Here is a 27,990-nt window from a genome sequence, read left to right on the forward strand (position 1 = left end):
TCAATTATAATCAAGCTTTCTCTCCTCCCTGTGCCTTCTAGAATCCACTCAGGATACAGAGGCGGCTCTAGGTGGCCACGGGAGAAGAAGTGAACCTACCTGGGCTCCCAGTGAACTTGTATATGGTGTGGGCTGCTGTGGAGAGTATGAGGTTGGCCCGTATGGGAGGCTGCGTCTCATGCTGTACCATACAGGTGAGCACCCGCTCAGACCCCTGCACCGACGCATTCACCAGCAGCAAGCCTTCCAGGGTGTAGGACCCATCATTATTCTTCTTGGATGCAGGTTGCTCAGTTCCTTTGAGCATATGGCAGTCTTCCTGCCAGGTGAGTTGCACACTCTGTGGATAGAATCTCTGCACGTGGCAGGTAGCCAGCACCAAGCCAGAGGAGGTGGAAGACTGGGACACTGTCACTGTAGGGGGAACTGGAAAAGCACAGAGAAAACAGGAAGTTACTGTGGAAGCCTGGGAGCTCCTTGAGGGTGGGCTCATCTGCCCACAGCCTAGCCCAGGGCCTGCCACAGGGGAAGATTTCGGTATTGGTGAACAGATGCATGCATAGGAAATACATGATTGAATGAGAGTGTGAATGGATGAAATGCATAGTTGGATGGATAGATGGATGGATGGATGGATGGATGGATGGATGGATGGATGGAAAAATGAATGGGATTGATGAAAGCCATCCTAATCTTTCTTTTCTTTTTCATTTTGGCCATTAAAGATAAAAAAATGAGGTATGAATTCCATTGAAGAAGCTACAAATCATTTGACCCACTCTATGACTAGATAATTCTAAGATTTGAAGATTCATAGGCTCTGAGTCTTAGCATCCATGATACTAAGATTTTACACAGGAAGGAACTTCAGTTTAGAGAGGTTAAGTAGCTTGCCCAAGGTCACAAGTGGCACAGCTTGGATTATAGCAGAAATAGTATGTTTTACCTTTCTGCCATTCTGACACCTGGACTATATGGCTATAAACATTTATGATCTAGGCTTACAAAATTATGATCTACTGACTTCTAGAATTTTTTCAACCAGATTTTCAACTATGCAGTGGAATGCATCCACAATGGGGAAAATTGGAGAAATTTACAATCTTATAAAACATTAAATATTTCAGCAGATTTCATATGAACACACAACATGGTACAGCTCTAACACTAAACTAAGGGCTGGGGGTCTGGATTCTGGTCCCTGCACTGACACCATAGCCAACTGCCAGAACTTGTGCAAGTCACTTTCCCTCTGTTTCCAGAAATTATGAAATCCTCTAGGGTCAGATCAGTTCTATAAGTCTAGTTAAAATGAATTTCAGCTCTTGGTCTAGGGTACAGAGAGTAACTCCTTACTTAGTGCAGTTTGAAGGGCCTATGAGCGTCTGAGCCCAAAATATCCTTTTCTCATCCTCAACCCAGTCAGACTTGTAAAATTCTATAAATGATGCTGCCAATGGGTTGGACAGCCAAGGCAAAGCACCATCCCAGAACTTCCTTCCTGTGCTCAGTCTTTCCTTCTCAGCACACAGGCACGGCACAGCGGTCTCACCAAGCAAAGAGCAAGACCTGAGAAGGGGGGACCCAGGATGCTGAAAGCCTGGTAACTAGGGTGGTGCCCCTGGAGAACAAGCTAGGGTAAGATGCCACAGAGCAAGTGTCATGGGCTCTAAAGAGTAGCAAAGACCAAAAAAAGGATGACAGGCTCAAATGGCCCATTCCAGCCACCAGTGAGCTCTCCTGGCTGTATGGTGTTTGGGGCAGTGTCAGGAGGCCAGCGGCCTGGGCACAGCTGATGACAACTGCTTCCGTGCACTGAATGGCAGTGTTGGAGGCAATGTGTGCACATGTTTTCTTATTTAGTTCTCACAAAACCAAATAAGGTAAATACTGAAAGCTACTTGGCATTGGGGGGAGGGGAAAGAAAGCACCGCTTAGAAGGGACCCATACAAAATCAGGCCCCAATTTCATACAAATTGTCAAAAAAGAATTGGATGAAACTTCATCTTGAAAAGCATTGAAATAAATAAAATAATTTTATTTCATTTATATTTTTATGTAAGTATAGAATATCATCTAGAATAACTCTTAGAACGAACAAGTATGAGGAGTGGAAGGAAGCTGGCATAATTTTTTCCCCAAAACTAATACTATAGTATCAACAAATCTTTCATTTTAAAATTTCACATTACCAGCACAATCATTTAAAGGTAATTTTGAAAATGCATTTGGAATTATTTGAGTGTTTTAGCAATTTTCACAGGGGCCTCTTTTCATCAAAATGTCCTCTTCTGAAGTGCCCACAGCATCATCATCGTAGATTTTGTCTTCTCTTCCCTTGTTAACTGCTCAAGGGCTTTGCCTGGGATCCCAGCAATTCCCCAGTATCATTTGCATCAACTTCTTGAAATACAACTTTTGCAAGACCTCCAATTGCACTTTGCAATGGGTGTGAATTCTATTTGCATGGTACGGTCTGATGTTTGCCACACTTCAATTAAGGCAAGACCCACCTCCTTTAGCAGAGGATTTCTGGGCTCCAAACCATCTCTCCAGCCACCTGACTTCAGGGCAGCAGTGCTGGACAGTTCCACTCACGCTGGGTCCCACCTCGAGTTCCCAAAACACCGTCCCACTTCTCTGCCTCAGATTTCGCTAGAGCCATGAAATACCACCTAGTCCATGCAGGCACATGCCAGCCTCTCCTCTGTCATGGGACAATTCTGAGGCACAATCTACACAGTTACTCAGAGGGGCTTCAGCTTAATAACCCACCCTGTCTTTGCTGTCCCCCTTCCCTGTCTCTTTCTCCCTGCTCCACCACCCCAACCTCTCAGTATCACCTCCCAACCGCCTGCCCCTACGTCCTGGTTCCAAGCTCTGCTTTCAGGGGAACCCAAATAAAGACATCCACAAAGACATTTCTATGACAGGAGACACACTCTGAAATACACAAAGTGTTGAGTAGGGAGGGGTTTTCAGTGGGAGTTAATTTTATAGGCAATCAATTAACTTGGGAGTATTTCTATTTTCTGACTTTTGCTTCTCTACAAAATGGTCCTACCTCCAGGGAATGACCTAATACATCCTCAGGTAAGGAGGACCCCGTGACCAATCGTTTTCCTATTTTATAGCCAAAGATACTGAAGATAAGATATAAGCAACTTGCAAGAGGTCCCATAGCTGGGAGACAGAGCAGAGTTGGAAGCTGGAGTTCATGCCAAGGTCTCTCACTCGCCAGCTTTGCAACCTTGGGCACCGTCTTTGAACCTCAGTTTCCTTCTGTAAGCCATGAATGGGACAAACAGTACAGGGAAGTTGTCAAATAAGAATGAGGAAGTTGTTAAATAAGTGAACCCACAAAAATGTGCTCTACTTCCTGTCTGCCATGCTTGGTCAAGACACTAATATCCATATAAAAGGATGTGTTTACTTCCATGATAATAGCACACTTATTCCCCTATTTTTCAGTTAAGAAAACAAACAGATTTTGTAAAATCCATTTTGTTGATTTGAAGGTCCAATGCACATTTAAGGAATTAATTTTACTGCTATGCAGCCTTAGACCACTCACTTGCCTTCTCTGGGCTTTGAAGTCATCATTACAATGGGATGATTATTAAGATTCCTTCTGGGCATGATACCTTGTGACCTCCCTGAATTCACAGATCTACCAAGTATTGGTGCAATCCAGGAAAATTAACAGAAAAGTTAGGTTCATACCCAGGTATAAGTAATAATCTAAAGACATCATAGTCCCTAAAATTTAGAAGTTCTTAAAGCCTTACAAATCTTTAGATAAAATAATAATAATAAAATTAAATTCCCAGAAGATAAATATTCTGTCTCCAGACAAGAGAAGTGAGTTCTGAGAGGGAATGTGAATAATAACAGTAATAATAATTAACAACAACAATTGCCACTTCTGGGTGGTTAGTATGAGCAAAGCACCGTCTTAAGGTAATAATACCTGTGTTTATAGGTATTATTTCATGGAAACATTGCCACAGCCAAGCGAGAGTCGTGCCATTTTTCAGTGAGGAAACTGAGGCTCTGAGAAGTCCACAGTCCAACCCTGTGCTAACTCGGCCAAGCAAAGAGAAAGATCTTACCACGGAGATACTGGTCCAGGCTGATGGTTTTCTGGAAAAACAGTGTCGAATTCTGCTCGACGTGGCACACAACGTAGGAGAATATATCCTCATTCTTCAGTGGGACCAACACACTACTTGTCACGTTGTAGGTGTGTCCACTATGGTGGACGCTGGTCTGGGGGTTGGGGAGCTTGTGTTTGTTTTTAAGCCACGTCACAGTCACGTGATGGGTGGAGAACCCGGATGTTGTGTACGTCAGTCGAATGCTTGTGCCCGGCTCAGATCGCTGCAGGGGGCCTTGCAAGTTGTAAGAGTGGGCACGCCTGCCTGCAAGGAGAGACCCTCCCGTAAGAGGGCACGGCCGTGCCCGAATCCCAGTGTGAACAAACCCTCAGCGTCTGCATCAAGAACCCCATTGCTTTCCCATAGGGTTTAAAGGTTACTTTCTGATAGGAGCTAGCTTCTGACACTGATTTCAGAGGCTGGACAATGAAGCTACAGGGACCACAGCAGTTTGTAAGGAGGCCGACACTTGCTAACATCACATGACAAAAATCAAACACCCATGTCACGTTTACCGTTTCCGGGCTCTTCCCTAACTCACTGAGTTCTCCCAGCACCCCTAGGAACTGTTGCTATCCCCATTTCACAGACAAGCAAACTGAGGCTCAGACCAGCTAGGTAACTTGTCTAAGGTCCACAGCGGGTCAGTGGTAGAGCTGGGGTTCTAAGCCAGGCAGTTTTTCCCTAGGGTCTGTGCCCCTGACCACCCCTCGACCCCGCCCTCAGGTCCGGAAGAGGGAAGAACATCTCACTGCTCAGAGGCCAGGTCTCAGAGAGAGGTTAGGTGCACGGGCCTTAGAGTCCTGCTCAACTCAAGTTTGCATTCCCAACTCCTCTCCTGGAGCCGGAGGAACTCAACTCTCTAAGCCTTAGTTTCCTCATCTGTGTAATGAGGATGATTCTTAATTCTCAGTTAAGAAATTAAGTAAACTAACTTGTGTAGAGCATGTGGCACATAGAAGGCACTCTATAAATGGGAACTGTCAGCATCGTATACTCATAGCGATCATCTGAGAGATTGTTATTAATCATATTTTTAATGTTAACAGAGAAAGAAAAGGCTCAGAGAGGGCTAGTGACTCACCCCAGGGCCTCACAGTGAACAGAACTGACATCGCAAGCCAGGAGTTCTGACTCTAAGTTAAGGGCCTTTTTGTTACATCCCAGCTCCTGCCCCTACTTCTGCACAGTGGGCTCTGCACGACTCAACGGTCTTTGATATTGTCCCACTTTCAGGCCAGCTCTGGGCTAGGCTCTATGGAGACTGTGAACAGTCATTGCAGGGCACTTACTGTGGCCCCACTGTCCAGATGCCAGGCAGGAGTGAAGGAGAGGAATCCTCACCAGGGCCTCTCCAGGTGGGTATAACAATTGTCATTACACAGATGAGGACACTCAGCAAGGGAATTGCTTTGCCTGAGGTCACACAGCTGGGCAGCGACAGCCCTGCCACAGGCCTTTGATCCATTTGGCTCCAAAGTTTGGCCACCTCCAAACAGAAGAGGCAGTCCCTGCTTTAAGGATGTGAGAGTCTAATCACGGAGGAAGGTGTCAATGGCAGAAAACCCCAGGCCCTGGGCTTTCCGGAGGCCCCGCAGTTGAAGTATCGATGGTGAGAATTGAATGGTATAGACAGATATGCCCACACAGTTCGGGAAGAAATATCTATCAGAAATAGAACATTTGAGATTGATATTTGAGAAGAGACTTGAGATAACACTAAGGTTTGTATTCTCAGGCAGGACAGGAGAGAAAAATATAGAAAAACTCATTGAATTTGTGAACAGATAGCCCTGCATTCTAGTGCCAGCTCTGCTATTTGAGATGTCTGAGACCTTGATCCCCGTGCTAGCTTTCTGGGCTCTGTCACAGGATCAGATAACCTGTGTGCACAGTACGTGCTCTGTGGGTGCCAGCCAGTAGGAACAGAGGCATGGGGGAGGGGTGCTGATGGGGGCTTTCATGGGCCAGGTTGGGGAGGGACAGCTTCAAGGGCACCTTAACACCCAATAGAAAGGGGCCTGAGTGCCAGAAAAGCCGGGACTGCCCTTCCCCCTGCAGACCACAGGGCACCAGGAAGCTGTACAGGGAAGCGCCAGACTGGAAGGGATGCTCCCAAGGGGTTAATCTGGCTGTGGGCCAGATAACGCTGTATGCAGGAGAAAAATAAGATAGAGGAAAAACTCAGCGTGAGTTAATAAAGAAATACCGCACTTGCTTCTGATCAGAAGGGGCCCGCTTGGAGTTTTTCACCCAGACCTGTGTATCCTGCTGGGTGAACGTTTTTTCTTATTTCTGCTGGACAACAAAAAAAGAGCATGGAGAAATGTAAAGCCAAGTGGGATCATTCCCCTGAGGGTTCTTACAGCAGCCAAATGAAGGCCAGTCCTGTCGGGGAGAGATAGAAGGCAGGGTGGAGCGCCCTGTTGGGAAGCTGGGCTGGTTTTGCCTCGCCCGCCCCTCTCCGGTGGTGGCCGTGCTGGAATACACGCGCACAGACGCACACAGCCACGCTTCCCAGGGGAGCTGTCCTTCCCCGCTCCACGTGGCTCTGGATACCTGACTTACCCCCGGCTCACCCAGGCCTGGCCAGTCTTAATACACCCTCCACTGTCCACCCCACACCTATCCCCCTGGGGCCAGCAGTGCATTCCCCCAAACCGTCCGAGCTGCACCAAAGGAAAGCAGCGCGCCGCCCTCGGGGCCTGAACTGCCAGCGGACAGCGCCCCCCCGTGGAGAAAATTATCCAAGGCCACGGATGAGACAGGGAGGAACAGGAGGGGAAGGAGAAAGAGGAAGAAAGAGGAGGAGGAGAAGCTGCACCCATCCTATGTGAGGACCTGCATGACCCTCTTTCCCAGAGGAGTCAAGAATTCTGGACTCTCCTTAAAGTTGACTTCCAGAAACTTCCAACTGAACCAGTCTTGGTTAATAGCCTCCCCAGAAGGGATTTTGGTTCCCGGCAGTCCTTAATCTCTGCCATTTCTTACAGTCAAGTGTCGGGTGGAGAACTTCCAACATCAAGAGCGCATGGAATCGGGGAAGGGGAGTCCCACTGCTGCTTCTGGGTAAGGGTGTGGGGGAGGGAGCGAGGGCATCCTCCCTTCCTTACCTGCACCCAGCGCTGCCCTGAGTCTCCACCCCCTCCGGCCCTGCTGCCCAGAGGGCTGGGCCAGAGGCTGCACCCACCTTGCCCGTGCCTGGGCGGCTGAGCTCGCAGGGTGATGTTGGCCTTGACCGGGGGCTGCTCATCCTGGACGATCCAGCAGGCAAACGCACTCCCCTCCAGCGTGGCTTCCGCCTGCCGCGTGTGCTCCAGAGAGTATGTCCCGTCGGGGTTTCCTGTGACCCGGGGGGATTTCACGGTCTGGATGGTGTGTCCGTTCTCCATCCAGGTGAGATGCAGGTGGGAGGCGGGATAGAAGTGGCTGGCGTGGCAAGTGAGGTTCACTCTCTCTTGCACGCGGACATGCGTCCCAGAGGCCTGGGTGGTGATCTTCAGGGTGGGGATAACTAGACAGAGGAACAGAAAGTGGGAGCTGGTGAAATCAGCCCCTGCCTGCGGCCCCTCTCCCCCCACTGTGTCTCCCTCTCCCAGGGACCAGCCTCAGGATTTCTCACTGTTTTTAAAGAAATTATTTTTTCTTGTTTGCTCAATGTAAAGCAAATCCGGCTAAATGTTAATATTCATTAAATATGGGTAGAGGTAAACAGGTGTCCCATATATGCTTCTCTGTAGTTTGAAATATTTCTTAAGAATTATTAAAATGCAATGGCCATGAGGACAGGGACTTTATTTTGCTGTATCCCCAGCACTGACAGCAGCACCTGGCAATCAATGGATACTCATTATTTGTTAAATGAATAATAAACATTTAAAATAAAAAAAAAACAATAACAGTGATGTTAATAGAGCAAGGTGCTTGGAAAGGGATGCCGGGGCCAGGTCATAACAAGAAGATCAAACATTCGTAAGTTACTTACTGTGTGCCCGGCACTGTTCTAGGTGCTTTATGAGGAATAACTCACTTAATCTTCTCAGGAAGCCCCAAAATTCCATTTTCTCCTAAGCCCACAGGTCTTAATTTCCTTCTTGTTTTACAAGGAAACTGAGGCACTGACCCCCACCCGATGCCACTGCCCTTTCACCTCGGAGCACTTGGGAAAGATTCATGGTTGCTTGTAGGGGGTGCTTCAGGGTCCTGTGGGTGACGTTGCAGGCGATCTTGGACAAGACATCTTGTTGGGCCAGTGTCACCCATGCCTTGCTGGTGATGGAGTAACTGCCTTTCTTATCGGTCACCGGGTGCTGAGCTGAGGCTGGAAGTTCACAGCTGTTCTTCAACCAGGTGACATTGAAGTCCTGGGAGCTGAAGGGGCCGGCAGTACAGTTGAAAAGCACCGAATCTCCAGGAGTTGTCCTCTGAGACGGGCCCGTCAGAGAGATGAAGGGCTGCCCAGCTGGGATAGAGAGCGATTGTGACTGCACACGGTGAGTGGGACACGTCCAACACGCAACAGTCTGTGAGTGGCGCCAGGGATCTGCCAGGCCTGTGGACCTACTATGTGCCCTGTCTGCTTCCAACTTCAGAGAACATATAGACGCACGATAACACGTAAACAAGCGAATATGAGTATGATTGGGGCTCAGTGCCCTCTAGGAAACCCAAAGAGTGCAGAGATAGACTATATAGGGAGAACTTATTCTAGAAGCGTGGTGGGAGGATTCCTTGAGGAGGTGACATTTTGAGCTGAAACCAAGGAATGAAGAGCAGCCAGCCCTGCAAGGGGGCAGAGGAAGGACATTCCAGCTGCCAGGGACAGCGGTGAGAAGGTCCTGGGGCTTGAGAAACCAAGAGGTCTGTAGGACTTGGACATCATGGCAAAGAAGTCCAGGTTGAAAAGAGCGTTGTGGAACATGGGGACGATCTTGATTCTACTCTGAGTGTGACGGGACACTGTCGAGACTTTAAACAGAGGGGCACGGTGGTCTGATTTACATATTTTAGAAGATAACTGGGGTTGCTGTGTGGAATGGGCAGGAGGGTGGCAGGAATGGGAGCGGGAGACCCGCGGGGAGGCGCCCCCAGGCCCAGCTGTCCGTGGCCTGGACCAGGGTGGTGAGGAAGGGGGGAGGGGCTGGAGACGCATGTGGAAGGTACGGCCCACCGGACTTGGTGATGGACGGGATGGGGGACGAGGGATGAGGGACAGTGAATGACGGATACATGATTCCCAGTCTTTCTCCAGAGCAGCTGGGAGGATGGTGGCCTACTTTTTTGAGATGGGGAGAACCGGAGAAGGACCAAGCTGGGATAGGAAAAGTATGGTGAAGACTCAGGATGTCCATTTTGGACGTAAGTTTATGATGACTCGAGTGTGAAGTCAAGGGTCACTGCAGCAGAGATGGCTGGCCTCCTACTCGAGTTCCTCCCTCAACACCTCCATGGGTGTGCATCCTCTGCTTGCTCACCTCCAGTGACGGGGAGCTCTCTCCACCCAAGGCAGCTTCATTCACCCTCATGTAGCTTAGACTATGACAGAATACTTCCTGCTTCTAACCTGGGATCTATCTGCTAGAGTTATCCCAAGAAAACCTCAGAATAAGACTTGTCCCTCCTCCCCAGGACAGCCCTGCAGAGATCTGGAGCAGGGACCTCTCCAAGTCCTCACTGCATCCCCTGAGCCCCTGCTCTGCACCAGGTTGTGAGTTGGGTGCTGGGGTCACAGAGATGAGTTAGGCAGGACCTCAGAGGTAGGTTCAGGCAGGACCCCTACCCTCAGGGAGCATCTGGTTAAGTGTGTGTGTTGGGGGGGGGTGAGGGGGGCAGACAAATAAACCAGCAAGGAGAACACAAGGTGACAGGGGACAGAGGGCAGCCTGTCCTCTTAGCACACAGCTCTGGTACCTTTCCATGTTATGTTCTCATCACACCACCTGCATGCAGCAGCCTGTGGTTTATAAAATGCTCAGGTGTGTGGGCTCATTTTCATCCATATCCCAGCCGTGGGATGCTATTAATAGCACCATTGTCCCCAGTTTCCAGAAGAGGAAACAGGCTGGGTGAGGTTTAGCAACTTGCTGGCGGTTGCACAGCCTGTCAGTGGTGACGGAGGGCGGTAGGCAGGTCTGAGTTAGCAAGCAGAGGGCCCTTCCCGGGACATGCAGGCTCCCTAGCTCAGGTTTCTTTCTCTCTGTCTTTCCAACCCTCACAGCTACGCAGGACTGGCGGCCACCCAGACCGGAGCTGACAGCAGGGAAGTGGGGTGGGAGATGGGCTCCTCTCTGCCCCCTGACCCACCTTAGGCCCTCAGCCTTGTGTCACACCCTCCTCCAACGCCCAAGCTCCCACAATCTCCCTTTTCCCACAAGGTCCGTGTTGAGGAAAAGATGCACGACAGCACCTGGCAGGCAGGAGAACGGCCCAGCCCAGTCCTCTGGGCCTCTGTCTCCACCTGCAACACGAGGTGGCTGGGTTCGGTAATCCCTGTGGGCCTCCCTGCCTGCTCTGAGAGTCTCTGTGGTCAGGACTCAGGACTCACCTGTGAGTCCCAGCAGAAGGGTGGGCAGGAGGGAGCCCAGGGCCTGCCCAGGTGTGGCGGTCATGGTGAGAGGCTCACAGTGTCCCTGGTCTGTGCTGGGCAACAACGCTTGGATGAGGCTCTGCACGAGCCCAGGAGCCACTGGCTGGTTTCCCAGCAGCCTGGAGTGGCCCTTATACTCCCCAGCTGCCCAGCCCTCCCCAGCCCCACCAGGCCTGGAGCAGACGTTTGGGCCACAAGGAGAGAAGTGGTCACTGTGGCCAAGGCCTCCTCCCAAACCCCAAACCTTCAGGGCTGAGGTCTCCAGCCAGGGGAGGCATCTGCCGCTTTTGGCTGGGCGCTGACGATCTCTGATGCCCCATGAGCTGTCGGGGAAGGGGCTCAGCCCCGCCTTGAGCTTCGAGCCCCAGAGCCGGCATCTGATGTGGTGAGTCCCGGTGTCCCCTCTCCTGGGGGCTCCTCCACGCTGAACAAACATCCCTGAGAGCCTGGCCTGTCCCAGACCCAGAGGTGGTTTCTGGAAGTACAGAATGGATCCGAGGTGGTCCCAGAAGGGCTGGGGAACATACAGGACCGAGACCAAACACGATGAAGAAAGTACGGGACTTTGAAACCTAACCCCTGCCTCACCACTTAACTAGGCTCACACAGTGTCAGACAGGCTTTTCCTGTCGCCCAGAATTGTCTAGTTGGCTACAAGTTGGGGAAACACAGCCAGCAGCGTCCCTCGCCGCCCGTGAAAACAGCCTCTGCCCGTGATCTCCCCACTTCCGTGCCCTGCTTAACGCGGCTTCCCAGGGGTTAGCCCAGACGTAGGTACTGACTGTTTTCATCTGTTTCCCTGATGGAAAACGACGATTCACCTTGAAGATTGCTGCCTTTTGTTCACTGCTGTCACCGGCCACCAGCACAGTGAGGGCACAGACCAGGTCTCTATGGACCTTTGGGGCCAGGCGTGTTCTCGGGACTGATTACAAAGCAGCCAAGCCTGGCCTGCTCCCCAGACACCCCATCTCCCCGGGGTCTGTACACTCGGCTAACTGAGGGCAGCTGTCAGCCAGGGGGAGACTGTCATGAAACCTCCCCCCTCCCTCACAGCACCCCCACCACCACCCCGCCAAGCAAAGTGCTCGAGCAAGATGCCTCCCAGAGGACAGGGTGTCTGCAGGAGGAGGAGGCTGGATCCCTTCGTCCTGGGTGTCTCCTGAGGCAACAGCAGACTTGCTGATCCACCTCGATGCCACCCTGAGCAGGGGAGCAGGGACTGAGAAGAGCCGGCAGGGCAGAGAGGTGGCGCAGCAGGACAGTGGCCTGGGCTTCCTCCAAGCAGAGTGGCAAGGGGGCTAGATCCTTGGAGGGGACCTGAGGCCACTGAGGAGGGTGGCCAAGCTTAGAGCCTCCTGTCTGTCACTCACTCAAGAGGGCTGGCCGCTGGCCGGGGGGCCCGGGAGCAAGAGGCTGCCGCATGGGAGCTGTGAGCCTGGGTAAGACGCCCCCACGGCACACACACGCATGCATACAAGCATGCACACATGCATGCATGCACGGCCCTCCTAGGGATCACAGCTGTGCCCCAGGAGGCAGCTGGCCTCCAGATTCCAGCCCTAGTCAACAGCACTGTTGGGCGAAAGAAACCTTTCCCCATCTCCCCTCCCGGACCCCAACACACCAGAGGATAGAAGGGGCCCGATTCAGGGAAGGAAGGAGGAACAAAGGAACGCTTCACTTCTCCCCCTTCCAGATCCCTCAGCAGGGACTTGGGGGGCAGTGCTGGAGCAAGGGGAGGAAGTAGGCGCTGGGCGAGACATAATGTTGGCCTTTTCCACCAGACTGGTTTGGGCTAAGTCTTAAACAGGGGCTGACACAGAATAGCTATTTCATAAAGTTTGATGAAATTATTCATCCATCATCATCCATTTGTTCAGTAATTATAGAGCAGAACCCTTCTGCAAGGTATCCAGAAATGATGGGCTGTGTTTAAGAGAACAGAAGGGGCAGGAAGGAGAAATTTGACAGAGCCAAGTTGAAAGCAGCATTCAGAAATAAAACTGGTTCAGGCCGGGCGCGGTGGCTCACGCCTATAATCCTAGCACTCTGAGAGGCCAAGGCAGGAGGATTGCTTGAGCTCAGGAGTTTCAGACCAGCCTGAGCAAGAGTGAGACCCCGTCTCTACTAAAAATAGAAAAAATTAGCCAGGTGTGGTGGCACATGCCTATAGTCCCAGCTACTCATGAGGCTGAGGCAGTAGGATCACCTGAGCCCAGGAGTTTGAGGTTGCTGTGAACTACAATGAAGCCACTGCACTCTAGCCCAGGCAGCAGAGCGAGACTCTGTCTCAATTTAAAAAAAAAAAAGCAAGCAAGCAAGCAAACCAGTTCAAGCTGGCACTCCCGCAAAGTTCAAAGTTTCAACCATCACACCCACCACGGTCAAGTTACTTGAACTTTCTGAGCCCCCGTTTCTTTATCTGTAACAAGAGACAAGTGGTGTCTACCCAGTGACTGAGTCTCATGCTTACAAAGTCTGGAGTTTCAGGCATAAAATCAGAGCTTAATAAACGTGAGTGTGAGTTTCCATCCTAAGGAATGTGACCCTCCCCAAACCCTTCACACCCCCTGTACCTGGTTGTCTCCTACCTGCCCTCGTCTCTCAGCTCATAGGAACAGTCACAGCCACACACAGGGTTTTGGATCTTCTCGTATCTATTTTAAAAAAGTAAAAAGGAACAGATGAAATTCATTTTAACTGATATTTATTTAATCCGATATCCAAAGTCCTAGCATTTCAACATGCAAACAATGTAAACACATTGTGATATTTGACATTCTTATTTCTTTAAGCCTTTGAATTTTCTACAAAGTAAAATTGTAGTCCTACCAAAACAATAAACTCGTGTTTAACCGACAACAAAATCAAAATTTACACTGCTTTAGTTTTGAAAGTAAAACTTCAACTAATTACAACTAAGTAAAATAAACAAGTCAGTGCCTCGGTGGCACTAGCCACATTGCAAGTGCTCAGGAGTCACACATGGCTACGGGCTACCATAGTGGCCAGCGAGGTCTTGGGTGAAACATCCTTCCTGAGGGAATCTTCCCTACCCTAAGGCCTCCCTGTGGGCTCAGGCACTTCTCTTGTGTAGCATTTATGACAGTTGTAGTTAAAATTTTAATTTGCAGTTAGTGCATAATGACTCTTCCCCTTATTTGACTATAAGCTCTGGAGGATCACTCCGTGAATAAGTACTGGGAGCTGAGCAGGTGCTCAAAGAATATTTGTTGGATGGATGGATGGATGGATCTCTTGGTAAATGAACTAGGAGGAGGGTATGTGCTATGAAGGGAAAGAAGGAGGCACTCCCAGGGAGAAAGCACAGATGGCTTCCTGGAGGCGGTGGGCTTCCGGGGCTCCTGCACCTGCCCTTCAGCTTCAAACACATCGTCTGCCTACAAGGAGGAAATGGCCAATGCCAGGGCTGCAGGAGGTGGGGAGCAGTGGCCACCTACCTTGAGAGGATGGAAGGCTCGAGGAGAAGTGGGGAGGCTGGGGTTTTCCGAGGCGTGGCCTGAGGAATTCCAAGGTACCCACCAGGCTCGCCCAGGCTGGGCCACGTGCCCAGTGGGTAAGGCTGGGCTTCCTCTGAGTGGAAGGCACCTCCTTCTTCCCAATTTTAGCATCAGTGGGAAGCGAATCACACCCAGCCTAGAAGCACAACCTCTTATGGGGGCTGGAGCCCCAAGAGCCCCCTTCATGAGTACGGGCCCCTGTGCTGGCATAAGGGGTTTGGGACCACAGAGGGACAGACAGCCACTAGCTCTTCAGAAAAGGGACATTGACGGTCCCTAAAATTCAACTCATTGCTGCGAGGACCCATGGATCTTTTACCCTCACCCCATCTTGTTGGCCAGGGCTCAGACTCAGCCTAGACCAGCCACTCATGTCACTCTGAGGCTCCTATAAACACAGAGCCGTCTGTCCCCAAGGTGGTGATCCAACTCCCTGAGGGCAGGGACCCTTCCTCGTCCACTTGCCCCACACCGGAGTTCTTGGTGCCTAGCACAGCCCTGACACTGAGCAGCCTCTGAACACATGTTTGTCAAGTGAATGTGTTTGATTACTGATTTGCTCATTCCTACAACAATTTTTTATAGAGCGCCAGTTATGTGCCAGGCCCCATGCAAGGCACTGAGCAAGTGAGCAATGAGCAGGACGGGAGAGGGTGAAAGTAAAGGAACAAATATGCCGCGTAATTGTCACTACGGAGGAAAATAAAGAAGGCAGCAGCGAGAGAGTGGCGGGGTGTGCTGCGCACAGCCTGCGAGGGAGGCCCTCTCTGGGGAGGGGCTCGTGAGCTGAGACCCAACCAAAGGGATGGGGAGCCAGAGGGAGTCCAGGGGAAGAGTGTCCTGGAGAGAGGGACTCAGCACGCAAGGTAGACATGAGCTGGGTGCATCAGAGCCACAGCAAGGTCACTGTGGTGGCAGCAGAGAGAAAGGCAGATGGCCACGGAGAAGCCACAGGCCATGGTGAGGAGGCTGGATTGTGATCTGCATGCAGTGCCTTGGGCTGCGAGCAGGGCGGGACAGGATCTAACTCACAGATTGGAAACACGCTCTGGGTGTGTGTGGGGTGTGTGTGTGTGTGGGTGTGTGTGTGTGTGTGTGTGTGAGAGAGAGAGAGAGAGAGAGAGAGAGAGAGAGAGAGAAGGGAGGGGAGCTGGAGGAAGGTAGGGGAGGAGGCAGGGGAGGAGAGGGAGGGAGAGGCCACTGCTGTTGGGGACGGCCGGGCACAGGAGGCTGGAGCTGGGGGAGACACAGGTGGTGGGGAGCTGGGGATAAGCACAGGCACGGTTTCAAAAGACACTGCATGGGATGAGACCACCTGGAGAAAGCACAGAGATGGAGAGGGACAGAGGGAGGGTCTCAGGGTGGGTCCTGATCTCACTCTGCCACCAGTTTGCAGGGTGAGCTTGGACCATCTCTCTGGGCCTCAAATTCTTTAACCAGACATGAAGGGGATTGAGCCAGGTGCTGTAAGGACCCTTCTTCCTCGAATACTCACCGGCCTGGTTTCATTTCAGGGTTTCAGCCTGGTCCCCGCCCCACTCACCACGATGCCTACAGAGCCTGCCAGGGGTGCAATTCCCGGGGTGCACAGGGCCCCACACTCAGAGGGACTTGCGCTTGAATTCCTGCTCTGCTGTCACCGTCTTGAAACACTCAGCAATTTTGGAACAAGGGTGCTGCTAATTATGTGCCGGTGCTGCCACATGCCCAAGGCCTTCCACTGCGAGGGGAGGGAGCAGCCATGATGTGGGTGGGAGGAGGCCCCTCAGGTCGCTGGACCCCTCTGAGGCATCCCAGTCCCTGCTGTCGCCAGCACCATCCTCCACCCGCCTCTCCAGACTCTGCAACCACAGAAAGACAGCCTTGGCATTCCTGCCTCAACTTCCTTTCCTTCTATCTTTCAGAAGCTGAACAAATAATCAAGGGTAGATGCCAAAATCTTGAAATTCTGACATAGACCAGGGTTTCTGAAGATATTAGCCAGGACTGACATGCAGATCACAGCCCTACCCCAGACGTAGACTCCTAGAGAGGTCCTGAAATCTTCAGTTAAACAAAACAAAACAAAACAAAACAACATTCTCATGAGTTAAAACTGGGGAAGTACTGATTGAAGCTAGTGAACCAGCCGGGCTTGGGAAGATGACAGGGACATTGATTCTGCCTGAATTGGGGGTTGGGGAGGAGGGAAGCCAGGGAGAAAGAGACTGACTACTCGGCCACAGGATCCTTGTCCTTCAGGTCTTGGCTAAAATGCCACTCCCTGGAAGCCTTCCCTGATCCACCACCCAGGGACTGAGGCGACCCTGCTCAACTCCCTGACCTTAGAAGAGGACCTACTACTTCTCCTCATAATTGGCTGGTTGTCCTTGTTACTGCCAGACTACATGTGCCAGGGAGGCCAGGGATGGGGACTGTCTTGGTCTCCATGGTATCTGCAACACCAAGCACAAGGCTTGGCACATAGAAGGTGCTCAACAAATACTTGCTCAGTGTATGAATGAAGAAAGAGAGAGTTTGGACTTATGGGGTCAAGGGTATCATTCAGTCCTAAGAATTTGGCACTTATATCAGGGTGAGGGCTGGCTACTGCCTCTCGTCCCACTCCTGAGGAGAGCTTCTTGGAGGGCCACCATCAGAATTCTCATCCCCTGGCTGATCCGAGGGTGATGGGGGAAAAGACTGGCTGGGGAAAATTTAGACTAACATGTTAAAGGCTAACATACTCTTTCACCTTTCAACAGTGATTGTGATTCCCAAAATGCTATCTGTTTACCCAGCTGGGTGTCTCACTGGGAAGATTCAAGTAGTGGAGGAAAGGAAAAAAGCCAAAGAGATTTGAAGGGGCAAAAGAAACCCTCTTTAGATATTTCACACATTCCCAACAAACTTCTCTGCTGCAGGAGCTGAAGACTTCAGCCAATACGGGTGGACTGGCCCAGTGACCCCCGTCCCCATGGGAGCAAACAAACGCAGCAATGGGGGATGAAGGTGAAGGTCAACGCCCCAACCGGAAGTAAGGCTTTGTGTGGCCTTTGAGGCGCTGAGCATTGGGTGGGGCACATGTGTAGGAACAGGGGCAGAAGGGGAAGCCCAGCGAGCTGAGGCGACTTGCTTGATAACAAGCAGCCAGAGAGCAGCGAGCCCGACAGGAGCCCATGGGGAAGTTGCAGGAGGCTCATTTCAGCTTCAGAGGAGGAAGGACTTTCTAACAATGAGTGCTGTCCAGCAACGAAACCGCTCAGCTCCGGGGCTGCAACTCCCCTTCGCCAGGGCGTGCGAGCGCAGCACTCCTGTCAGGGACGCTGGAGAAAGTTCTAGTTGATAAGTGATTTTCAAGCCAGAGGTCACAATGCCTGCACGGGGCATGAGATCAATTTAGTGGACCTAAACCAGCAGTTTTCAAAAATGGGAAAGATGGAAAAGAGAGAAGAGAAAAGAAGGAAGGAGAAGAGTTAGAAGGGGCTAGAAGAGGAGATACGGGGAGGGAAGAGAAAAGAAGAGGAAATATCTGAGTTTATCCCACATAGCAAGGCCAAGGGCTGTTTCTTGAAGCTGTGTACACGTGTGTGTTTGCACTGGGTGGCGATGTACGACCACCGGGAGAGCCTGTGTTTTTAACCACTAGGCTGCACTGCTGTGTGAAGGGCAGAGGAGTGGGCTACGGAGGCTCAGGGAGGAAGGGTGACTGCAGCGGCTGGGGGAGGGTGGGGGAGAGGTCGGGGAAGTCTTCATAACAAAGGGATCCTTGAGATCTGTCTGGGAGGAAGAGGAGTTTCATGGCTTGACGAGCAGGCAAAGGCTCTCCCTTCCTCCAGAGACAGCCAGCAGAAACCATGCCAGAATAGGAAAGAATGTGGGAGTTAGAGCAGGCAAACCTGGTTTGAACTTTCTAGTTCCAGGTTTACTAGCTGTGTGACCCTGGACAAGTTACCTAACCTCTCTGAGCCTCCATTTCTTCATGTGTTAAATGGAAGTTATTGTGAAATTACAGATTATGTATGTAGTGCATCTAGCATCAGCACAGTGCCTGGCAAATATTAATAATGGAGGCTTCATGCTAATTACAACCCTTTTATGACAGCTGCCTGAGTTCAAATCCCAGTTCTGCCATTTACCAGGTGGGTAACATTGGGCAAGTTACTAGCCTCTTTGTGCCTCAGTTCCTTCATGTTTAAATAGGAATAACAGTAGCACCTACTACATGAGATTACGAAAATAAAATCAATTAGTACATGTGACATGCTTAGAAGAGTATCAGGCAAAAATCAGGTGGATAATAGAGGTCGGCCGCTGTTAATGCTTCTACGTGCTACATGCTGTGCTGAGAGTTTTATAATTTTATTCATTAATTATACTAACAAATGATTGTTGAGGGTTTCTTATGTTCCAGGAAATATTCAAGGTGCATCAGAGGATCTCAAGTACTTTAGGACATGGTTGGAGCCCTGGTGTGAGACAGAATTTGTTTTTGGCAGAGAGTGGGAGGGAGAATAGGCTTTGGGTGGGAGGTGAGATAAGTGGTGAGAAATGAGGCTGGAGAGATGGAACAGGTCAGATCATAAAAACCATTTTACATCAAGTCATCCTATAAACGGCGGTGGGCCCATGGAGATTTTCAATCTGGGGAATTTTTATTCTTAGAATTTATGATTCCCCAGTTGTAAAACTCTATGACTGTATGTGCCAAAGTCTTTATGATTCTGAGATTATAGTTCTATGATTTTGTGACTCCGGATATTTCTTATGTGCTGTAGTAGTCTAAGATTTAAAAATGGCCACAATGGAGACTTCTGATTTCAACTCTGACATGTAAAGAACTTGGAAGTCATTACTCCTGACCTTCCAACAAGAAAAAGCTAGATAAGCTGAAAATCAATTATTTTCCTCAAACCCAGTAGAGAGTTGGGGTTGCAGGGCAAACCGCCACCCGAAAACCCAGGGAGCCAGGTGCATGCAGAGCAATGTGGGCCCCAAGATCTGCTTGCCTGGAGCAATGCCATGAGCCAGTGGGAACGCCTCGCTGGTAACCATGATGATTGCCAAGGCTAAGTGCAGACTGGCATGAGAGTGGGAAGCGACTGGAGACCACAGTCAAGGGGAGGGCAGGGAAGGCCTCACACTTTTGCAGGTTTTCCCTCCAGGAAGCTCATCGGGTTCTAGAAGGAAGGAGCTGAGAAAGCCCCCCTGTGGCCCTGGCAGGGCAGGGCAAAGAGCAGTTGATGATGGAGCCCTCCCAGACCCTTTCCCTGCTCTCCAGAGGGAAGGACTTTGCCAGAGGGCAATTCTAAAGCTTCATCCTAGCTAGGCAAAAGGAACTCAGCTTCATTCCAGCCCTCTCCAGACGTCTTGTCTCACCTGAGGGGGAACAGAAGCGGGGAGAGGGGGAAGCTCTACCCATGAAGGTGGAAGGGAAACACTTCCGAAGGCCACTCTCCTGAAGCGAGAGGCCCACAAAAGACTGAGACTTAATTATAGGGTTAGAAAATACCCTCCCTTCCCCACACTCTACGGTCAGACCAATAAGCCTCCAGTAGAACACAGTGAATTATAGCTGCAACACACAGGCTCTCTCTAAGGAGCAGTACAAAGGAAAACTCCAGAGCCAAGGAGGGAGGAGAAGACAAGGACATTAAAGGAACTTGAAGTCCTGGTGCCCATGGCTACAACAAGCATTAAAGGGAGCCCAATTCCTAGCCAGATTAACATCAATCCTCACACTAAAGATCTATTTACCTCAGTATTTATTATCCTATACAATATGTTTAGCTTTCAACAAAAAAGTGACAAGCCATGCTGTACAGGGTGAGCATCCTTAATCTGAAAATGTGATATCTGAAATGCTCAAAAATCTGAAACTTTTGAGCACCAACATGACACCACAAGTGGAAAATTCCACAGCTGACCTCATGTGGTGGGTGCGGTCAAAATGTAGTCAAAACTTTGTTTTATGAACAAAATTATTAAAAATATTGTGTAGCCAGGTGTGGTGGTGCATAGCTGTTGTTTCAGCTACTTGGGAGGCTGAGGCAGGAGGATTGCTTGAGCCCAGCAGTTTAAGGCCAGCCTGGGCAACACAGCAGGACCTCATCTCTAAAAAAAATATATTGTATAAAATTACCTTCAGCCTATGTGTATAAGGTGTATATGAAACATAAATAAATTTTGTGTTTAGACTTGGGTCCCATCCCCAAGATATCTCAATATGTATATGAAAATATTCTAAAATCCAAAAAATCTGAAATCTGAAACACTTCTGGTTCCAAGCATTTCAGATAAGGGATATGCAACCTGTATGATTTCCCAAGGCTACTATAACAAATTACCAAAAGCTTCATGGCTAAAAACAACAGAAATTTACTCTCTTACTATTCTGGAGGCCAGGAATTGAAAATCAGTATCACTGAGCTGAAATCAAAGTGTTGGCATGGCTGAAGGCTCTGGAGGAGAATCCCTTCCTTGCCTCTTCCAGCTTCTGGTAGCTGTTGTCATTCCTTGGTTTGTGGCCAGATCACACCAATCAAGACCACTCTGTGATCATGTCACCACCTCATGTTCTGTGGGTCAAATCCCCCTCTGCCTCCCTCTTATAGGGAGACATGTAAAAAGAAGAACAACATTGGAGATTCATACTCTTGATTTCAAAACTTGCTATAAAGCCATAATAATTAAAATGGTGTGGTACTGGCATAAGGGTAGACATATAGACCAATGGAATAGAATTGAAAGTCCAGAAATAAACCCATACATCCATGGCCAATTGATTTTTGCCCAGGGTGATAAGTCCAGTCAATGGGGAAAGAATAGTCTCTTCAACAGATTGTGCTGGGACAACTGGATTTCCACATGCACAAGAATGAAGTTGAGTCCCTACCTCACACTATATACAAAAATGAGCTCAAAATAAATCAAAGCCTAAATATAAAAGCTAAAATCATAAAATTCTTAGAGAAAAACATAGGGATAAATCTTTATAACCTTGGATTTGGTAATGGTTGTAAAAGCATGAGTAACAAAAGAAAAAAATTAATTAAAATGAAAAACTGTGCATCAAATGTCATTATCAAAAGATAACCTATGCAATGGGAGAAAATACTTGCAAATTATATATCTGATAATGGTTTAATATCAAGAATATATAAAGAGTTCCTACAACTCAACAACATAAAAAGACAAACAACCCAATTAAAAAATGGGCAAAGGACTTGAATAAACATTTCTCCAAAGAAGATATATAAATAGCCAATAAGCACATGAAAAGATGTTCAACATCATTAGTAATTAGAGAAATGCAAAATCAAAACCACAATGATATACCACTTCATACCTACCAGCATAACTATTTAAAAAGATAATTAAAAAAACAAAAGCACAAGTGTTGGCAAGGATGTGGAGGAATCGGAAACTTCTACATTGCTGGGGAGGATGCAGTGCAGCCACCATAGAAAAACTTTCCAATTCCTTAAAAAGCTAAACTTCCAGGAGTTCCACTCCTGGCTTTATACTCCAAAGAATTGAAGGCAGGGGCATGCCAATATGCCAATGTTCATTGTAGCACTTTATTCACCATAGCCAAAAGGTGGAAACAAGCTAACTGTCTATCAACAGAGGAATGGCCAAACAAAATGTGGTATATACATATTATGGAGCATTATTCAGTCATAGAAAGGAATGAAGTTGATACCTGCTACAAGTATAAACCTTGAAAACATTATGCTAAGTGAAATAAGCCGAACACAAAAGGACAACAATTTTATGATTCCACTTTTATGAAATGTCTGGAATAGGCAAATTCATAAAGACAGAGAGTAGATTAGAGGTTACCAGGGGCTGAGGGAAGGAGAGAATTGGGAGTTACTAAATGGTTACAAAATTTCAGTTTGGGGTGATAAAAAATATTTTGGATATAGATAGTGTTGATAGTTGCAGCACTTTGTGAATGTAATTAATGCCCCTAAACAGGACACTTAAAAATTACTAAAATGGCAAATTTTATGTCATATATACATTACCAAAATATTAATAATACCAAAAAATGATGTACAATAACAAGTATTAGCAAGGATGTTGAAAAGGTGGAACCTTCTTATATTGCTAATGCAATGTCAAATGGTGCATCTGCTGCATTTAAATTTGGTGATTCTTCAAAATGTTAAAATATAGAGTTACCAAATAACTCAGCCATTCTACTCTTAGGTATATAACTGAGGGATCTGAAAACATATATCCACACAAAAACACCAATGTTCATAGCAGCCTATTCATCAGAGCCAAAAAATGAAAACAACCCAAATGTCCATCAACTGATAAACAGATAAACAAAATGGAATGGTGCAATGGAATAGTACATCACACAATGGAATATTGTCCAGCCATAAAAAGGAATGAAGTGGTGACACATGCCACAACATGGATGAACTCTGAAAATATTATAGTAAGTGAAAGAAGGCAGACACAATATAGAACCATACTGTATGATTCATTTATATGAAATGTCTGGAACAGGCAAATCCATAGAGACATAAAGCAGACTGGTGGTTGCCAGGGGCTGGGGGAGGAGGAATGGGAAATAATTGCTAATGGGTATGAGATTTCTTCTTGGGGTGATTATAAGTTTCTGGAAGTAGTGGTGAGGATTGCGTATCTTTGTGATTATACTATTAACATAACAGTATAATCATAAGCACAGAATTGTATACTTTAAGATTGTGAATTTTATGATATGTGAATTATATCTCAAAAATTTTAAGTAAAGGAATGAAGGAAGATATTCTATGCTAACACGAATCAAAAAATGCTGGAGTAGTTATTTATTTTTTTTAGACAAAGCAGACTTTAGAATAAGGAATGTTGTCAGGAGTAAAGAGGGACATTATATAATGATAGGTGGTCAATTCTGCAAGAGCCCATAATGATCTTAAGCTCCTAACAACAAAGTGTCAAAACTCATGAGACAAAACTGACAGAACTGAAAAGAAAAATAGACACATCCACTATTACAGTTGGAGACTTTAATACTCCTTTCTCATTAATTAACAGATCAAACAGGCAAAAATCAGTAAGGATATAGATGACCTGAATCACACTATCAATTAATTTAATATAATTGACATTTATGGAACATGTCATCCAATAACAGAATGCACATTCGTCTCAAATGCACATGGAACATTCATCAAGATAGACCACATTCTGGATCATAACATGCACCTTCAAAACTTTAAAAGAATAAAAGTCATACAAATTATGTTCTCAGACCACAAAGAAATTAGACTAGAAATCAAAAACAGAAATAGAGCTGATTATATTTGGAAATTAAACAATACACTTCTAAATAAACTAAGAGTCAAAAAAGAAGTCACGAGAGAAATCAGAAAATGCTTTGAACTAAATGAAAATAAAAGTTATCAAAATTTGTGGGATTTAGCTAAAGCAGTGCTTAGAAGAAAATGTATACCATTAAATTTGTATGTTAGAAAAAAACTAAAGTTCTAAAATCAATACCCTAAACTTCCACCTTAGGAAACTAGATAAGAAACAAAAAACTAAATTTAAGACAACAGGAGGAAGAAAATAATAAAAAATTAGAGCAGAAATCAATGAAATTGAAAACAGGAAAATAGAGAAAAATCAAGAAAACCAAAAGCTGGTTCTTTGTAAGGATTAATAAAATGGATAAATCCCTCACCAGGCTAACCAAGAACAAAAGGAAGAAGACATAAATTACCAACATCAAGAACAAAAGAGGGGTCATTGTTACTGATCCCACAGAAACTACAAGGATAATGAGGGAATACTATGAACAACTCTATTCATATAAATTTGGTAATTTAGATAAAATGAACCAATTCTTTGAAAGACACAAACTACCGAAACTCACTTAAGGAAAACCAGGTAACCTGGATTGCTCTACGTCTATTAAACCAATTTAATTAGTAGTTTAAAACCTTCCATAAAAGGAAACACCAGAACCAGATGGTTTCACCGATGAATTCTGCCAGACCTTTAAGGAAGAATTAATACCAATTTTATATAATATGTTCTGGAAAATAAAAGAGAAGGGAATAATTCCCAACTCATATTATGAGGCTAGAATTGCTCTAATGCCCAAATCAGATAAATAAATTAAAGAAAACTACAAATATCTTTCATAAACATAACTGCAAATGTCCTTAATAAAATATTAGCAAATTTAATCTAGCAATATATAAAGAGGATGATAATATATCACAATTAAATGGGGTTCATTCCAGGAAGAGAAGGCTGGTTCAATGTTTGTAAATAAATCAATGTAATACATCATATCAATAGATTAAATAAAAAAAAGCTTATCAATAGACATAGAAAAACCATTTGACAGAGTGCAATGTCCATTAAAGATAAAAGCTCTAAAAATGCTAGGAATAGAAGGGAAATTCCTGGCCGGCTGCAGTGGCTCATGCCTGTAATCCTAGCACTTTGGGAGGCTGAGGTGGGAGGATGGCTTGAGTCTAGGAGTGAGCTATGATAGTGCCACTGCACTCTAACCCAGACAACAGAGCAATACCTTGCCTCAAAAAAAAAAAAAAAAAAAAAAAAGAAGAAGAAGAAAAATTCCTTAACCAAATAAAGAATATATTAAAAAATCAACATGCAGCATCATACTTAATGTAATAGAGTGAATGTCTTCCTGATAAAATTCAGAAAAAGAATGCCCTCTCATACCATTCCCATTCACTATCATACTGAAAGTCCTAGTTAGCGCAAGGAAATAAAATAAAAAGTATCCAGTTTGGAAAAGAAGAAACAAAACTGTTTTTATTCATGGATGACATGATTATTTATACAGAAAATCCCAAAGGACCTACCAAGCAAACAAATGAAAAACTTTTGGAATTAATAAACAAGTTCAGCAAGGACATAGGACACAAGGTCAATATACAAAAGTCAACTGCCTTCTTATATGCAAGCAATAAACCAGTGGAATTTTTAAATTAATAAATAAGATTTATACCGAAGTACTTTGCCTGGGGGGATGCTTTTACAATAGCATTTTACAATAGCTTTTACAATAGCATGCCCCCAGGCAAAGTACTAAGGTATAAATCTAACAAAATATGTAGAGAATCTGTATGTAGAGAGCTATAAAACATTGACAAAAGAAATCAAAGATCTAAATAATGGAGAGAGTAAAGAGACAACCAACAAAATGTGGAAAAATACCATATTTGCAAACCATACATCTGATAAGGGGTTAAGATCCAAAATATATAAGAAACTCCACTCAATAGCAAAAAACCAAATAACCCGATTAAAAACTGGGCAAAAGACCTATATAGATATTTCTCTAAAATAGATATACAAATGGCCAAAAGTATGAAAAAACATTCAACATCACTAATCATCAGGGAAATGCAAATTAAAACAACTGTGAGATAACACCTCACACCTGTTAGAATGGCTATTATCAAAAAAGCAAAAGGCAAAAGGTAAGTGCTAGAGAGGACATGGAGAAAAGGGAACAATTGTCCACTGTTGGTGTGAACTTACGTTACTTATTAACTTACATTAATACAGCTGCCATGGAAAACAGTATGAAGCTTCCTCAATGATTAAAAATAGAACTACCATATAAGACAGCAATCCCACTACTGGATATATATCCAGAAGAAATAAAATCAGTATTTCAAAGAGATAACTGCACTTCCACGTTGACTGTAGCGTTATTGACAATGGCCGAGACATGGAATCAACCTAAGTGGCCACCAATGGATGGATAAAGAAAAATTTGGTATACATACACAATGGAACACTAATCAGCCTTAACAAAGAAGGGAATCCTACCATTTGCAACAACATGGATGAATCTAGAAGACATTATGTTGAGTGAAATAAGCCAGGCACAGAAAGACAAATCCCACATGATCTCACATATCTGTGGGGTGTAAAAGATTTGAAATCATAGAAGCAGAGAGTAAAATAATGGTTACAAGGAGCTGGAGAAAAAAAGGAAAACAAAAAAGAAATAATGGAGAGATATTTTGCATTCATAGATTGAAAGTCCCAATATCATTAAGATATCAGTTCTTCCTAATTTGATCTATAGACTCAGTGCAATATTAATCAAAATCTCAGCATGCTTTTGGGTAGATACTGATAAACTGATTCTAAATTTTACACAGAAAGGCAAAGGTACTAGAACACCCAACAAAATTCTGAAAGAACCAAGTTGGAGAGAACTCACACTGTCCAATTTCAAGACTTACTACAAAGCTACAGTAATCCAAGACAGTGTGGTCAAAAAAACAGACACATAGATCAATGGAACAGAATAGAGAGTCCAGAAATATACCCACACAAATATTCAACTGATTTTTGACAAAGATGTTGGAACAATTAGATGTTTACATAGGCAGAGAGAGAGAGAGAGAAATTCTCACCATAGATCTTATACTTTACATGAAAACTTACTAAAATGAACTCAAAATAATTCATAGACTTAATGTAAAAGAAACAATAAAGCTTCTGGGAAAAAAACATAGAAGAAAATCTACTTGACTTTGAGTTTGATGATGAGTTTTTAGATACGATACCAAAAACACAATCTATTAAAGGAAAAATTGATAGTTGGACTTTATTAAACTTTTGCTGCATAAAAGACACTGTTAAGAGGATGAAAAGATAAGATATAGGATGGGATAAAATTTTTGCAAATCACATATCTGATAAAAGATTGTTTTAGACAGGGTTCTTCAGAGAAACAATACTTTTAATTCTAAAGGCCTGAGAAGGAGGGCGGAGTGACAGCTGGTATAAAATCCATAGTTCAAAGACCCAAGAACCAGGAGCTCTGATGTCAAAGAGCAGAAGAATATGAATGTCCCAGCTCAAGAAAAGAGAGAGAATTTGCCCATTCTCTGCCTTTCTGATATTCAGATCCTCAATGGGTTGGATAATGCCCACCTGCACTGGTGAGGGCAATGTTCTTTACTCAGTCTACTGATTCAAATGCTAATCTCTTCTGGAAACACCATCACAGACATACCCAGAAATAATGTTTTACCAGCTATCTGAGCATCCCTTAGCCCAATGAAGTTGATGCATAAAATTAACCATCCCAAAGATCATATCCAGAATATGCAAACAATGTCTAAAACTCAACAATAAGAAAAAAAAATACAATTAAAAGTGGACAAAACATAAGGATAGACATCTTACCAAAGAAGACATACAAATGGTAAATAAGCATATGAAAAATTATCAACATCATTTTTCATCAGAGAAATGCAAATTAAAATAAGATGCAAGTCAAAATAACTAGTACACACCTATTATTAATAAAATGGCTAAATTCTAAATACTGGCAACATCAAGTGCTGACAAAGATGCAGAGAAACAGGCACTCTCACTCATTGCTAGTAAGAATGGAAAATGGTACTTTGGAAGCACAGTTTAGAAGACAGTTTGTCAGTTTCTTAATAAAATTAAACATGGATTTACCATACAACCTCACAGTTACATTCCCAATCTCACAATTACATTATTTACCCAACTAACTAGAAATCTTATGTCCACACAAAAACCTGCATACAAATGTTTACAGCAGCTTTATTTGCAATAAAGCTGGAAGCAACCAAGATGTCCTTTAATAGGTGAATGGACACACAGTGAAACATCCACACTATGGCACACTATTCAGTGATCAAAAGGAACAAACTTTTAATGCACACAACAATATAAATG

At 45.9% G+C, this 27,990-nt stretch overlaps 1 protein-coding gene across 1 annotated transcript; it reads right to left on the reverse strand.

Moving 5' to 3' along the window:
• Nucleotides 1-79: 79 nt before the first annotated feature.
• LOC123622252 (tyrosine-protein phosphatase non-receptor type substrate 1-like) lies at nucleotides 80-9,683 on the reverse strand. Its single transcript, XM_045528431.1, is given in 7 exon segments — nucleotides 80-426; nucleotides 4,114-4,156; nucleotides 4,159-4,422; nucleotides 7,349-7,672; nucleotides 8,309-8,529; nucleotides 8,964-9,100; nucleotides 9,633-9,683. Coding segments are annotated over 7 exon segments (1,176 nt in total). The 3' UTR covers nucleotides 80-290.
• Between the last annotated feature and the right edge of the window lie 18,307 nt (nucleotides 9,684-27,990).

The sequence above is a fragment of the Lemur catta genome, chromosome 17, assembly GCF_020740605.2.
Source record: "Lemur catta isolate mLemCat1 chromosome 17, mLemCat1.pri, whole genome shotgun sequence".
NCBI lineage: Eukaryota > Metazoa > Chordata > Mammalia > Primates > Lemuridae > Lemur > Lemur catta.